The sequence below is a fragment of the Betta splendens genome, chromosome 19, assembly GCF_900634795.4.
Source record: "Betta splendens chromosome 19, fBetSpl5.4, whole genome shotgun sequence".
Lineage (NCBI taxonomy): Eukaryota > Metazoa > Chordata > Actinopteri > Anabantiformes > Osphronemidae > Betta > Betta splendens.
Window position 1 is genome coordinate 9,145,359 of NC_040898.2, and position 14,061 is coordinate 9,159,419.

Sequence of the window (14,061 nt, forward strand, 5' to 3'; positions counted from 1 at the left end):
TTAGAACGTTAAATTGAATTGAATCCTCCGTGCAGTAGTTCGTTATAAGTAAGACTGGAACAAAGGCCGTTTTTCTGTTTAATGCGATGCACATGAAGAGGTCGGTGATGCTCACGCGTGCAGCAGGCGGCGGCTGCGCTTCCTATCACTGAGATCCTCTTTAAAAGGTGATTCCTCTCTGCACAAACCCGCAGTGGCCTCACCTCCTCCTCCTCCTCCTCCTCCTTCTCCTCCTCCTCGGGACAATGGTGATGAGGGAGGACGGAAGCAGCTGAGGGGACGTAAATTTTAAGTCATAAAAAAAAAGTGACGCGGCCTCAAACGCACCCTGGTGTTGACTGTGGCTGTGACCTAGAGAGCCAACGGATCGTGGCTGCGAGGCCTGATTAGATGTAGACTGAGCTCATGAAGCCACATGCGTCGTAATGGATTGGGGTCTGGACCACCTTGAACGTGGCAGAGCTCCCAGTCTTGGGACTCTTGTTCAGACAAAACCCTCCTGAAGCCCATGCAGGTCCATATAAGCGACAGGATTCCCTCCGTGAGGCTTCTTTGTTCAACTGCTAATCAATGATAGGAATTAATCGCCTGTAGTTGCGAGCGTGAATAAGACCGATCTAATTATGAGGGACCTGCGGGAGGATGTGCAGACTGCAATAAGTGGGAAACGAGGGGAAAAAAAAAAGAGTCAAAATGAGCCTGGATTCATCTGTTGCCTTGGTAACCTGAGAGGACTTCCATCAAACAAAAACATGAATGTCAAAAACACAGCGTTACACCACAGGAGTAGAGTCCTGCCCGTACCCATGACAAAACGCTGTATTTATTAACAGACACGGGTAAATATGTGGGGAAGGTGTCCTCGCAGCTCAGCCATGGGTCACGGCTGCATCACTCTTTCCATTACGCCGCCATCAGCTAACATTATCCAGATGAGTGACGGCCCAAGATAAGGCTCCGGTGACAAACGCGGCCCTTGACGGGTGGACGCAGGGGGCGGGGCCACCCACCGGCCTCCGTCCCCTTAACGAGGCCTTTCAGGGCGTTAATTAGGACGGCAGGCTGCGCCGCTCCTCAGCAGCTCAACGACCTCCAGGGCCGCGCGGCAGGTGCTTATTTCTTTGTGTCGGACGAAGGAGAGCGGTGCTTCTGGTGCTGAAGCTGAAGCTAAGTGTGCGCCTTGAAGGTCAGCGTGTCTCAGTCACACCTTCTGACTGTACACTGCATTAGACCAGATGCTAACTGAGCTCTTATGAAGTATAGCTTTTCGTTCTATTACACATTTGTTTGACTCGAGACTGTGCAACAGAGGGACTCACCCTCTGCCCGCTCGATGGAGAACGGCACCGAAACGAATCGGGCCGCCGTACGACACAGTCTGAGCCCGAACTGCCCCATTTAGGAGGATCTCAGGAGGGTAAAGAACCCTGAGACGGGTTTAAGTGAGTGTTAGAGGAACGGGTTTGAAAAAAACACAGCATTAGGACGATAAAGAGGAAGATAGTGAAAAAAATAATAAAAGCAGGACATATTTCAAACTGCATAAATTGAGCATAGGAAACTCACTGCTCCGTGTTCACATATTGTTCCCCCTGGACAATGTGAGTTTTTCCTAGTTTATGGTGGTGAGATGCTTAGTTTGATGCTTAGTTTGTGTAGCAGCTCCTGCATCTACAGTAAAGGAGGGCACGTTAGTTGAGGACGTAAGCCTTTGCTGCCCTCTGCTGGTGAAACCACCTCACGCCACCGTTTCGTGACGAACTGGACAGAACACTTAATACTCGACACACATTCGTCTCCAGGTGAACAACACATTAAGAAGAGCAAAAACAATTCACAACAAAAGAGCACAAGGAAGACAGGAAGGTGTGTACATGAAAGTGTTTTGAAAAGAAAAAAAACTCAAAACAAAAAACCTATACATTCATAAAATGAAAATATACAATATTGTTGAACACACACACAGTAATAGACTGCATTTGTTCAGTGGCAGCTTGTTATGGCAGCATATGTTACTGTTAACCTCCACTGCAGGGTTGAAGTATTAATGGGGCAAGGGATGAAGTCAGGATTAGGGCTAAATGCGGCATAGATCATAGTCAGTGTCAATCAACCGCTTGCTTTTCTTTCAGTGGAGCACATGTGCAAAAAAAACACACCTTTCAACCACTGAGCCAAACATGCTGAGTCATCGGTGTGGGAGACAATAGCCTCTGTTGAAGTCCTCCGCTGTTTGAACCGGCGGCTCACGTGCGTCGACAGGAAGCCGTCACAGCGCTCCGTTACCTGCTCCGCATGCTGAGGCCACGGGCACAGAGGGCACCTTCACGGCGGGGGGCCCGTTCGGCCCGGCCCGGCCCGGCTCGGCCCGGCACTTGGCTGCTGACACCTGCTCAGACAGACAAGTGTTGTCACAACTGTCACAACAGGCCGCAGGGCGTGTGTGGTAGAACCATGTGTTGTGGGAATGTGACACTGCTCCATCACCACTGCGCTGATGCAAACATTTAGCATTAACCATGGGAATAAAGACCATGAACATGCCGTTGTCATATGTTTCCATAGCTACAAACATCCAGGTGGATAAAACACCATTCCACAATTGTAACGTGATTATGCACCGACTGTCTGCTTTGAGCTCCTTTTCTTTATTTCATCTGCAGTAATTGGCAACGTCCACCAAACAACAAAATGGCACAACAACAGGCTTGGGAAAAAAAACCCTCATGAATAAAAGCGATTGAATTCCCAAACCCTCAGTCTAATGATGCTTTAGTGTAGTCGAAGCACGTTTCTCTGCAGGAAATGTCAAATACCTGTTCTCTAAAAATCATCCACACTGTACGTGAACTATACATCTTACTATTTTATATTAATCCGGAACATTTCTTTCAGTGGTCTTTGAGTGCTTAAATATTACTATAGGATTAACATGTAAAGACACATCTTTAGACGTGTATTCCAATATGATTATTAAAAAACAAAGTTATGACATGACAAAGCAGGCAGATGCGTCGTAGCAGGAGAGCACGCGGTCAAATCAAGATGTCTTGACACCAATGACAATTAAAGGCTCCCAGCACTTTGTATATAGAACCTTCACTGAGTTCTGTCCAGTACCTCAAATAACGAAAGGCACCGCGTTATGTAAAATCACCCTCGAATGAGTTGTATTTGCACCGTAGACACCGACTAAAGATAAAAATAGGAACTTTTCATGTTGGCAAAACAAACAGTTGAATTTATGAACAGTAACTTCTCATTTTCTGCCCTCATTAAAAAATAAAAGCAGTAAACTCTAACATATCTATTATGTCTATCAGCCCGTTTATCTTCTCCAACAAACAGTAAATACATCTGTAACGTATTTAAATTAGTAAAGGTAAGTTGATTAACATATGGTGAGTCAACAGATTGCGCGCGCATTTTTGCCGATTGATTAATCGACTACCGCTTTCGGAGCGGTCCTAAACACAAAGACAACGACTCTAAAACGCCCCAGTCAGCAATAACCCCGAACACCAACTACTGGACGGACGCGCGCTGGGTCCAATTAAAAAAAACTCCCAACAACGTCGCGAGCCGCTCCGTCAAAGGCGGCCGCCGCCGACTTGTGGCTCGTTACGGCGATAATTGGCGGCTCTGCCATTGTGCGTCCGGTCGGAGGGAGGACGTCCCTCTGTCGGCGGGAGGAGGGAGCGGAGACGCGTGCGTTCGGCTCGCGCGCGGCCGGACACAATAACGCGTCGGACTCCAAAACAATGAACCGGAGCGCTGCAACAAGCCGAAGTCCACCTCTGCCAGACTTGGCCCGAATAGGATCCACAAACAATGGGCATGTTGTTCATATTAGCATAAAGCAGACCCTGCATTATATAGTAAGTCTATAAGCTGCGCACTGATTCGCTTAATTATTCATTATACCTTTTATTCACTCATCACTTTTTTCTCCATTTAAATATTAACCTCACTCATTCACCACCTCACCCTTTCATCTATCCACTCCCCGTCTCTATAAGCACTGTACAATGCTTCCTAAACACAGTCTGGTATAAAGCCCTTCTCTCCCTCCCACCCTTCATACTCACCCATTCATTAACTCACCCTCTCATCCACTCCCTCCCTCTTTGCCTTAACTGTGCCACATAAAAAAAAAACACAATATCAGTCAGTCACTCCCTCACACTCAAGCCTTCCTTGTCGCTAACCCACTAACTCACCCACCCCCTGGTTAAAACAAAAACACACACAAATAAACAAGACGTGCACCAAACTCATTTAGGGAGACTCAGGGACAGAGGCAATTGTTTTTTTTTTTTCAATTTTATATATTTACATTATTATTGTTATTATTATTAATCGGACACGTTATTTATAATCAGGAGATACAATAATAGGCTTCAGCGTTTGGACAAGAATCGCCCTGACTTGTTTCAACATGGGCAGTGTGTTGGTGCTCGGAGCTGAGCGGGACTGCGCACTGCCGAGCACCCTGGCGCTGTTTTGCACCACTTGCCTGATTCGCGCTGCTACAAATGTGTCTGAGACACAAAAACGGTAGCGTGTAACTCAAATAACCCTGCCCCAAAAAAGTGGCAAGGAGGCTCCAGTGCACTGACTGTGACTTTCAGACAGGAATCAAAATGGCGTTGCAGGGAGGGACATCAGCCTTGATATTAACATCTAAATAATCATGGAGAATAATTGTGAAGTTTGTCGTTCGGGAGACGTTTTCATCTCCGGATTGGCACATTATACGCTAATAAATGAGGTGGAACACATGTCAAACCTGTTATTGGCTGTGGGCTGATGCGCCAGTTGCTGAACAAAAGAAACCATTACTGCGCCCTATAGTGAAGGACTCTGGCTCTGACTGCAGCCCCCCTTTGCAGCTGGACCCACACCTGGACACGTACCAGCCCCTCAGACTCCTCCCTGGAACACGGGGATCCGTTTCAGACCCCGGTGTCACAATCCCCGATGTTTGGAGCTGTTGGCAACTTTCCTGACAATGGAGCTCGAGTGGCGACTGCCTTAGTGACAGTTATAATCAATTCTGCCCCAAAACCAGCAAACGCTGCAAACCCGTCCACCGTATTACAACACGTATGAAGCCCCATTATCGTCCCAAGTGTCACCCGTGACTTAGATACCGTGACATTTAATTTATAGGAGGTTTAACAGCAAATAATCTCTACCACGTCACTCAAAGTCAATGGCCGGACTGTGTTAGTTGGGAAAATGTATCGATGTATTAAAAGCAAAAACGGAATCCGACACTGATTAAACCGCGTGCATGCGTTTGAGCATAGATTCAATTTCGATACGCACTGGCCGATTTTAGCCGTGGCCCCGTCTGTTTGGGTCAATTTAATGCGAATTGTGCAAAATTGTTCACAGCACGCGTGACTTCCAGCGGGTTTTCCTGGAATAAAAGTTGTTCGCCGGCGCCGACGACGGGCGACACGCGCGCCGCCGTGGAGCCCAATGTCCCCGCTATCAGCCCGTGGTGTCGTGTCGAGCAGTTCTCCTCCGTGCTTTTTATATTTGTCCGGAGTTGGAGGATGAAGAAACACAAACGGGACGGCGCCAGTTCCATGGAGTCCGCTAGATCAGCTGCTGGCAGTTGGTGTTCTCAATCACGTCCGCAGAAAGGCTTCATAGGCTCACCGAAGCGCCTGTGGAATAAGACACTTAAGTGATCGCGCGCGCGACCGCGTCACTTTGCGGACATTTATAACATCTTTATATTTATAGAGAAACCCTTTTCGCGGTGCAAACTCTGACTTTCTCGGGAAAAGCTTTGTTCCCGCGCGTCACGCATTTCGCCGTTTCCGACGCTCCCGTGCGGCAGCCGAGCCGAGAGGAATTACACCTCCAGGACTTTGTGAACTTACTCAACACAAAGTCACCATGGCAGAGACGTCGGCGGCTCCGGCCAAGGCGAAGAAAGCGTCCAAGCCCAAGAAGGCTGCGTCTCATCCCAAGTACTCGGACATGATCAAAGCGGCCATCGTCCACGACGCCAGTCGGAGCGGAGCGTCCCGCCAGTCCATCCAGAAGTACGTGAGGAAGAACTACAAGGTGGGCGACAACGCCGACGTGCAGATTAAAATGGCACTGAAGCGGCTGGTGGCGTCCGGGATGCTGCGCCACACCAAAGGCATCGGCGCGTCCGGCTCGTTCCGGCTCACCAAGCCCGAAGACTCCAAAAAGTCCGCCAAGCCGGCGGCACCGGCCAAGCCCAAGAAGGCGGCGAAGCCCGTCAAGCCCAAGAAGGCGGCCAAGCCCAAGAAGGTGCCCAAGACCCCGGAGAAGCCCAAGAAGGCGGCGGCCAAGAAGGTGAAGAAGGTCGCGAAGAAGGCGACGCCGGCGAAGGCGAAGAAGGCGCCGGCGAAGAAAGCCAAGGCGACCAAAGCGAAGGCGAAGCCCGCGAAGAAGGCGGCGAAGCCCAAGGCGAAGTCCCCCAAAAAGGCAGCCAAGTCTGCGAGGAAGAAGTAAAAACGGACAATAGCCCGCACAGCAGCACTGTACATATTTAAGAAAGTGTTTTCGTATATGTATTATTTTTGTAAGGTCTCCTGTAAACTTCTGCGGTTTTCTAGTAGTTCTCTCAATTGCACTATAGCCTAAAGAAGCTGTAGAAACCAGTGAACGTTTGACGTTAATCACGCTGAGGTCCGTCTGATCCTCGGACACATGTTGGCGAGTTAAAGGAATAGTCTGCGTGTACATTTGGACTAAACAGACAGTGTTTGACTGCTGAGCGTAGTGGAGGCTGACAGTTCATCCTAAAGGCGCTAGTTGTTGTTCAAGCTCCATGTGTACATTTTCTCATGTCCACGCGGCTCCTAACAAACATCCCACCGTGTCCGGTCACTTTTAAAGACTGTTTATACTTCAGCCCAATAAACCTTTGCCATCTTCTATTAAATGCTTTTGTGAACTTGTTTGCATTTAATGCGTGACTAATCCGCACTGAGTTAGTGAAAAAGACCCGAGGCTTGTTTTTCTACACACCTTAAAACGCGCACCTCTTTGCGCCACTTTGACGGTGAGCGCAGACAACGCCTGGTGCGAACAGCTGAAGACGAGGGAGGAGTCGCAGCGAAGCCAACAAAACAGCTTTGGGCAGTAGAATAGTGAGTTTTACACTGTGAAAACTCACTAAACAGTTACTTATAAAAAAGAAAAATCAAGGGCATTTTGGGAAGCAATACATTTTCTTCACACCTTTAGAAATATCATTTGAATGTACTTTTATGGAAAACGGTAGAAAGCATAATAGTGCATAGTGAAACTGACCTGAATATAAGCTGCGTGAATGCCAGCATCCACTTTCCTCCACAGCACAGAGGTGGTGCCTGCGCTCCTCGTCCTGCCTCTCACCTGACGCACAACACCGCCACCTGGTGGTGTCTGCTGGTAACACGCCGCGTCGCATACAGCCAGGCTGGAATCACACTGATGGACGTTAGAACGGCATCCAGATTAGTCTAAGAACGAAGTAATAACAGTATGAAGCGGAAAATAGAACTAACCTTGTTGGGCAAAAAGAGGCATGAAGGCTCAAAGTACAATAATAACAGTAACGTGACTTCCAGACAATTGCTGGAAGAAATTACTAGCAATGTCAGTGTAACAAATATACTAATATTAATAAAACACTAACAACTCTACTACACGCACGTAAATGACCCAAGTTACAAAACCTGTTAAATGAAAAACAAATTAATTAAATTGTAAAGGAAATACGTGATTAAACCATAAACTCACCACCCAGTCTGGTCATTTATTAAGCATCTATGTCAGTTCAATTTCAGTAAGAAAGCAGCCATATTGCAAAAGTCACAGATGTCCTGGAGAAACAGCAGGTTGCCGACTAATAATTAGAACAGGCGTTAATGATCCTTACACTGATGCAATGGTAGATTTCCTAACATGATCACAGTGTGTACAATGTCAAGTGAATGTGTGTGCACAAGTAATCCATCGGTGTCCATCAAGTCAAATTTAATGTGGAGGGTTGGATAAAAGCAAAGACAAACTTAACCACATTTGTCATGAACATTTAAAGGATTCCATGAGCGGAAAAATAAACCTCTTTTAGATGCATATAAAATCTGGCATTGTCCAAAGCTTATAACAGCTCATCGTCTCCATGCACAAAGACAATGCGCTCCCTGCCACTGCAAACCAGCAGAGCCCATACTGCTAAAACATCTCAACAATAAAATCAAAGCTAATGAGAGGAGTTCATTCGATCATGAGGCCACAATAAACAACATGCAATGACTGATGCAGTTATTTGGCAAATCAGATATGGAGATGTATCTGTGGTGGTTTGGTCAAGAAGAAAAGTACTGTTCGTTGAGGTGAAGCAGCTGCCAATGAGGATTCCTCACGTGCCACTCATTGGTTCGTCAGTCTAGTCAACCTGCCAAAAACTCCAGTCTCACTAATAACACTCAGGACTGGAGCAAATGAAGCAGAACTGACACTTATCTTCCTGTATTTCAGACATTGTTATAAAGCACCTTTTTGGAAATGATCAGTGGTTTTTGTGTCAGCGTACCAAGCGCAGGCAGGCTGGCTCCTACTCAGCCTGGCTACAGTGTAAGGCAAAAAAAAAAATCTGGCCACAGCATTCATTAGCATCCCACTGGCTTTTGGATCTGCTGACTGGGACGACGGGGGAAAAGTCTGAAAGATTCTGATGCAGACGTCATCTAGTTGACAGTGCCGTGGCTCCGAAGGTTTCGTCTTGAGGAACGGATGGAGAGTTATGTTGAAGAAAAAAAAAAGCTCAGCTGCTACTTGGTCATTTTACTCTAGCGACAGCTCTGTAGATGGCAAAGCCCAGAACCGCAACCACGGCCGAGCCCAACGCAACCCGCAGCCAGAAGGATGTGTTGCTCATATCAGAACCATTCAGGTGTCTGGAGTTTGAAGGGAAGAAAACAAATTAATAAAAGATAAATGACACCAAACAATGAGAATGTTTATATCTGAATAATTACATACGGGTACATCGCTGCCCATGCGAGCCGGGTGTAGATGTTCTTGCTGGTGGAGTCCAGGAAAACGCTAGAGAAGGGCAGTGGTGGAGGCAGGCGGTGTTTATAACAGAACTCAGCTGGGGTCATCCCGTGGAACTGCTTGACTTCAGCAAGGTCCACCTTGGAGGCAACCAGTACACATGGGATTTTGCTCTCCATGTAGTGTTGCTGAATAAGAAACAAGTAAATCGATAAAGTCTAAGGAAGAGTGAACAATGAAAACCAGCACAACACCTGTAATGCCTGCTGTAAGGTAACTGACCTTGTATATACTGGCACAATAGTCAAAGGAATGTGGGTCACTGGTGTCATACATGAGACAAGCAACATCACAGGCAGCGTCTGAGGCTTTCAGAAACTCTGCCTCCACGTCCACCTCATTGAGCTGCAGGAATAAAAAGCATGTTGGGGCTTTAGCCAAGGTGAGAGGTTAAGCATCAGCGCCGGGCTCAGGGTGGGAGTTACTTACAATCAGGTACTTCTCCTGGCTGCTGACTTGGACAGTGTTTATTGCATAGGGAGAGAAGGCACTGCTAGATTTCCCCTTATCCTGCATTATAATGAGAATACAACAGGGATGACGATAAGCATATTCAGGTCCACAATACTGACTCTTGCAGCTCCAGACTAGCAGATGGTGCCATACCACAACACTGTGGCCCACAAAGGCCTGGAGAAAGGCCGTTTTGCCCGTCCCCCGCGGCCCGATCACCTTGCAGAGAAACACTGACCGCTGTGTCTGGCGCTTCTCCAGGTCCACCCTTTTCTCCCGCGTCACTGCACAAACAAGCAAAATACACAAAATATAACCCCCCCGAGTAACAGCACACGCGTGGGCTACTCACAAGTATGACATCATACGACATTTGACAAGAACACCCCAATTATTTCATTACATTAGTTTAACGCAAAACAAAGTATTTACATATTAATAAAAAATAACAGGACATTACTGGTACTTATCCACACAAGGTCTATAGGATTTAACTATATGCACTGAAAACCACTATATTAGTAGTCAGACATATTACATCACACTTTCTAATCCGGGCAAAGCTTTCTGTGAAACCATCCTAATATAGGGCTGGTACAGGAGCTCTGCAGTGACATTACCACCATGCACTGGAGGAAAAACCCGTTCTAGATAATTATCAATAGCATGCACAGTTAATGTGCACTGTGTACTCACATCTCAAGGACGTACGTAAATGCACATAAGCCACGCAGGACCAGATTAAGAATAGTAATCCTCCTATAGTGCTTAACTATGGGAGTGGGATTTAGATTTTCTAGGAGGATGTACAGTTCCATAAGTAGAAGACTCCACTTTTGAAATCGACATGTTTGTCACTGCTGGACGCCTGAGTGAGTGACGTTCATAAGCACACACCTGTGACTGCGGCAGTCTGTGACTCCTGCTCAGTGAGGATGGGATAGCCTAGATATCCTAGGTGCTCCAAGCACCGGTGGATGTCAAGGTATGCGGAAAGCCTGCGTGGAGGGACGGACATACACATGAGGTCTGGGCAGTGCATATTCCACATGACAAGTGTGATCATAGTGAGTGGGTGTGGTCATACAAAGTCATCAATAACTGAGGGAGATACTAACGTCCACTGACAAAGGTAGCCATGATTCGAGATATAGCCCTCATCAGTGGTTGGAACCGTCACATAGACCTCCGAACCCCAGGGCATGTAAGGACACACACAGAACAGGTTCCTGAGCTCTGCTGGGGACAGGGCCGAGTCTTTGTCCTGAGAGGAGAAACAGCAACTAGGTCAAAAACAGAACGCGTGTCCAAATGTTTTATTACTGAACAAGGAGTCAGACCCAGGAGCCCGGTGGAATCACTACTCACTTCATCATACTTCTCAAACAGCTTCTGGAGGAACTGGTGACCTAGATGATTAAGTTCTGTAGTGCAGCCAAAGGGAACTCGTAGCCTGATAACACAGGAACAATAATTAACTCTACCTAATAACTCACACAGTGAAGGCAGCAAACATAGCAGGTGTAAACTAGGTATCTGTGCCACATATGGTTTCCTTTCATTCAGCAAAAGCACATTTTACACAGGAAATGACAGGATGGTTAAAGTCATTACACATACTCTGGGTAGAGGTAATCATCAGTCAGCTCGAGGTTGTCATCATAACCAAACTTCCTGAGGATGGTCCATGTGGTTTCATGACGACCCCTTTGGATAAATAACGTGTTGAGGAACAAAAAACCTACAAAAAAAAAAGACAATACTTGTGTGGTCTTGAAACGGTGTAGTTTCAGGTTGCATGCTCTCATTCATGACTGATTGTTACCGTTTAGGGTCAGGCCATTGTCCTGCACTCCGTCGCTGGTGTTCTTCCACACTACGGTCTTCACGTCTTCTAAGGCTTGAGGTGCCAGAGGATTCCCAAAACAAGATTTCTACATAAAGTTTATCACCAGGATTATTTTAAAGCAAACAGGCAGGGTTTCGGTTCAAATAATAAGAGTCTATAAATTACCTGAAATCTATTGAGTTCAGCATCGCTGAGGATACGATCATTGTCCTGGTCAGAAACATAGAATATTCTGCTGAGGGCTCGGACACACAGTGGTTTCAGCTGTGGACAAAATATGAGACAATAAACAAACGTTTAATTGATTATTGTTGTAAATAATGTGTTGTAAACGTTTTTTTTTTAATTATTGCTTTCTTAAACCATGATGTGCAATAAAAAAGACCTGTTTGTCTTCAGGGTCGTAAAGTGGGGCAGTTGGATGAAGAACTGCCTTCTGCGCATAGTAGAACAGCTCTGAAATGTTTTTCAGGTTCTTAGCTGAACACTTGAAAGAGAGAGAATATGTGAGATGCAATTATCTACACAATTGTCTTTCAAAGCCACCAGCTCTGTACTGAATACAGATGTTGAAGCTCACCTCAACACATGTCTCAATCTCAGAGAACTGGTTCATAATGGGAAGAATGGTTTCCATTGAGCTTCCACAGCGCAGATCTGACTTGTTTCCCACTAGAATGATGGGAACCCTGATATAACACGCAGAACAGTTAATTCAAGATAATGAAACAATATATCTGACTTAAGTTTCAGGAAAAACTATTCATGTAGAGATATAAATAAATTATTTATAATTTAAATAATAATAAATGTGTAATACACACATTCAGTCCATAGATTTATGTCATTTTTAATAATGACATAACACTATAATGCGCTTAAACTGCTTTGCTGTTGAACTTTGGACCTTTGTTTGGATATGACTTTAACAAATCTGTCATAGTTCAGCCAACACACACCCATCAATAAGTCATACATACTTGTTCCCTTTCTCAGCGTCTCCATTTACTAAAGGTATCCATTTAGTTTTGATCTAGAGATAATAAGACAAGAGGCAGTGCAGTTAATATAGTTTAGTATGTGTGTGCATGTATTCAACAGCATGAAGCAAGCACCAGGTGACTACCTTCTCGATGGTGTCCTCGTTGGTGACATCATAAACCACACACACCACATTAGCCTGTGTGGGATAAAGAAAACACAGCTGACAAACACATTACACTCACAGCTTTAGCCCCTTTTGACTCCCGACTCCCATCGCTGGCACATTCAGAGCTCTAGCTCAGTTTAAACACAGCATCTAAGTCTACAGTGATGCTCTACTGGTCACTGGCTTGGGATCAGTCTGTTCTATAGAGTTATAGAGTGCACTCACCTTGATGATTTCATCTTTAAGGACTACGTCACTCTGTTCTTTTTCTGTTGGGATAATGAACAAAGCGCATCCTGAAAGTCATGTCATTCAGACCCACATGCTTTCAAATTGACATTCTCAAATTTCACACGTGTAGTAAACAGTTTTTCAGCTGATGTGTGTCTCTAATATGCTTCTTGGAGTGATATTTTCGTTTTTTTATGTTGGTGGTCGTGACTTGCTACCTGAATAGTCCACTATGTGTGTGGGCACTTTCTCTGGTGTCACATCAGCTGGGATGGTGATCTCTTCAGCTCTGGACGGAACCTGGCACACATTCCTTTGGTTATTTCACAGCTGACACCCCCCCCCCCCCACACACACACACGTCTGAAAATGGAGCTTTGACTTTGTCTTATCCTGCAAAAACTGTTCCGCGGGAGGAAAAAGTGCCGTGAACTATGTACAGTAGGCTCCAAACGAGAACATTACGAGGGCAACACAAACGACACGAACACCCATCAACGACAATGGAGGTCGAGGAAAAGCAGCAGTGGTGTAGAGTTGCACTAAAACTGACCTGTTCTGGAAACTCCTCTCCAACCAAAGACATGATGAGGGACGTCTTCCCCACCTTGGCTGTTAGAACAAGTAACATGAGCACAGTGAGGACCGGTGAACGTGTTACTCGTAACAAACGGCTAACCTCGGCATGGTTAATTAAGCTAATGCAAATGGTAACCACCGTTTACCATGCGGGAGCACATAACGGCAGCTAACGACCAGCTAACAGTCAACCACGGCAACTTTGAAGTGAACTTAGCCGCTAGCTAGCATAGCGGAAATCCACAGCACAGAAAGCGCCACCGCAGAAAACGTTATGTTGTGCTGGGCAGTTTGTTTGCGTTTCACACGCATCGCCATCATCAGTAACCGAGGTACTATTCACGTATAAGTTACTAAGTTAGCCAAACAAGCCACTTTAGCTTGTGGCCAGCTGTCAGTCACAATGACTTACGTTCCCCGAGTAAAAGTATCCTGACGTCTTGCTTCATGTTTCCTCTCCGTGTGAACAACAGCCAGACGTGATGCTCCGCTACACAGACACGTAGCTTTCATTTGAATATCAGATTTCTAACTAAAAAGCAAACGTGTGTCTCCCCACAGGGACATGCACACAAGCTGGAACCATGTCTTTCCGGTTCAAAGCAGCGACGGTGAAATGGCGCCCCCCGCTGGACAAGCGACGAACCGCGGCTCGTGGCTGCGCTGCGGTTTCCTTCCGCTTCTTAAAATGTATGAATTA

The 14,061-nt window shown here is 46.1% G+C and overlaps 2 protein-coding genes across 2 annotated transcripts; one reads left to right on the top strand and one right to left on the bottom strand.

The window, feature by feature from the left end:
* Positions 1 to 5,678: 5,678 nt before the first annotated feature.
* Positions 5,679 to 6,946, top strand: LOC114845742 (histone H1.0-B). Its single transcript, XM_029134125.3, has one exon. It carries the CDS (start codon positions 5,914 to 5,916, stop codon positions 6,499 to 6,501), a length of 588 nt encoding a protein of 195 aa, XP_028989958.1. The 5' UTR covers positions 5,679 to 5,913; the 3' UTR covers positions 6,502 to 6,946.
* Positions 6,947 to 7,778: 832 nt separating this feature from the next.
* Positions 7,779 to 13,958, bottom strand: rhot2 (ras homolog family member T2). The gene is made up of 19 exons (XM_029134076.3): positions 13,774 to 13,958; positions 13,336 to 13,394; positions 13,001 to 13,082; positions 12,777 to 12,820; positions 12,528 to 12,581; positions 12,382 to 12,434; positions 11,982 to 12,090; positions 11,787 to 11,888; positions 11,567 to 11,665; positions 11,378 to 11,486; positions 11,173 to 11,293; positions 10,921 to 11,005; positions 10,671 to 10,816; positions 10,450 to 10,550; positions 9,706 to 9,836; positions 9,529 to 9,609; positions 9,322 to 9,444; positions 9,025 to 9,227; positions 7,779 to 8,939 (listed from the first exon to the last, which is right to left on the bottom strand). Exons 1-19 carry the CDS (start codon positions 13,808 to 13,810, stop codon positions 8,822 to 8,824), a joined length of 1,857 nt encoding a protein of 618 aa, XP_028989909.1. The 5' UTR covers positions 13,811 to 13,958; the 3' UTR covers positions 7,779 to 8,821.
* Positions 13,959 to 14,061: the final 103 nt, after the last annotated feature.

Excerpts from the sequence above, each read along its gene's own strand:
- rhot2 (XM_029134076.3), bottom strand. The coding sequence starts at position 13,810 with ATGAAGCAAGACGTCAGGATACTTTTACTCGGGGAAC. Across the intron at positions 11,294-11,377 it reads CAATGGCCTGACCCTAAACG|GTTTTTTGTTCCTCAACACG; the intron begins GTAACAATCAGT and ends TTTTTTTTGTAG. Across the intron at positions 9,228-9,321 it reads ATTGTGCCAGTATATACAAG|CAACACTACATGGAGAGCAA; the intron begins GTCAGTTACCTT and ends TTTCTTATTCAG.
- LOC114845742 (XM_029134125.3), top strand. The coding sequence starts at position 5,914 with ATGGCAGAGACGTCGGCGGCTCCGGCCAAGGCGAAGAAAGCGTCCAAG.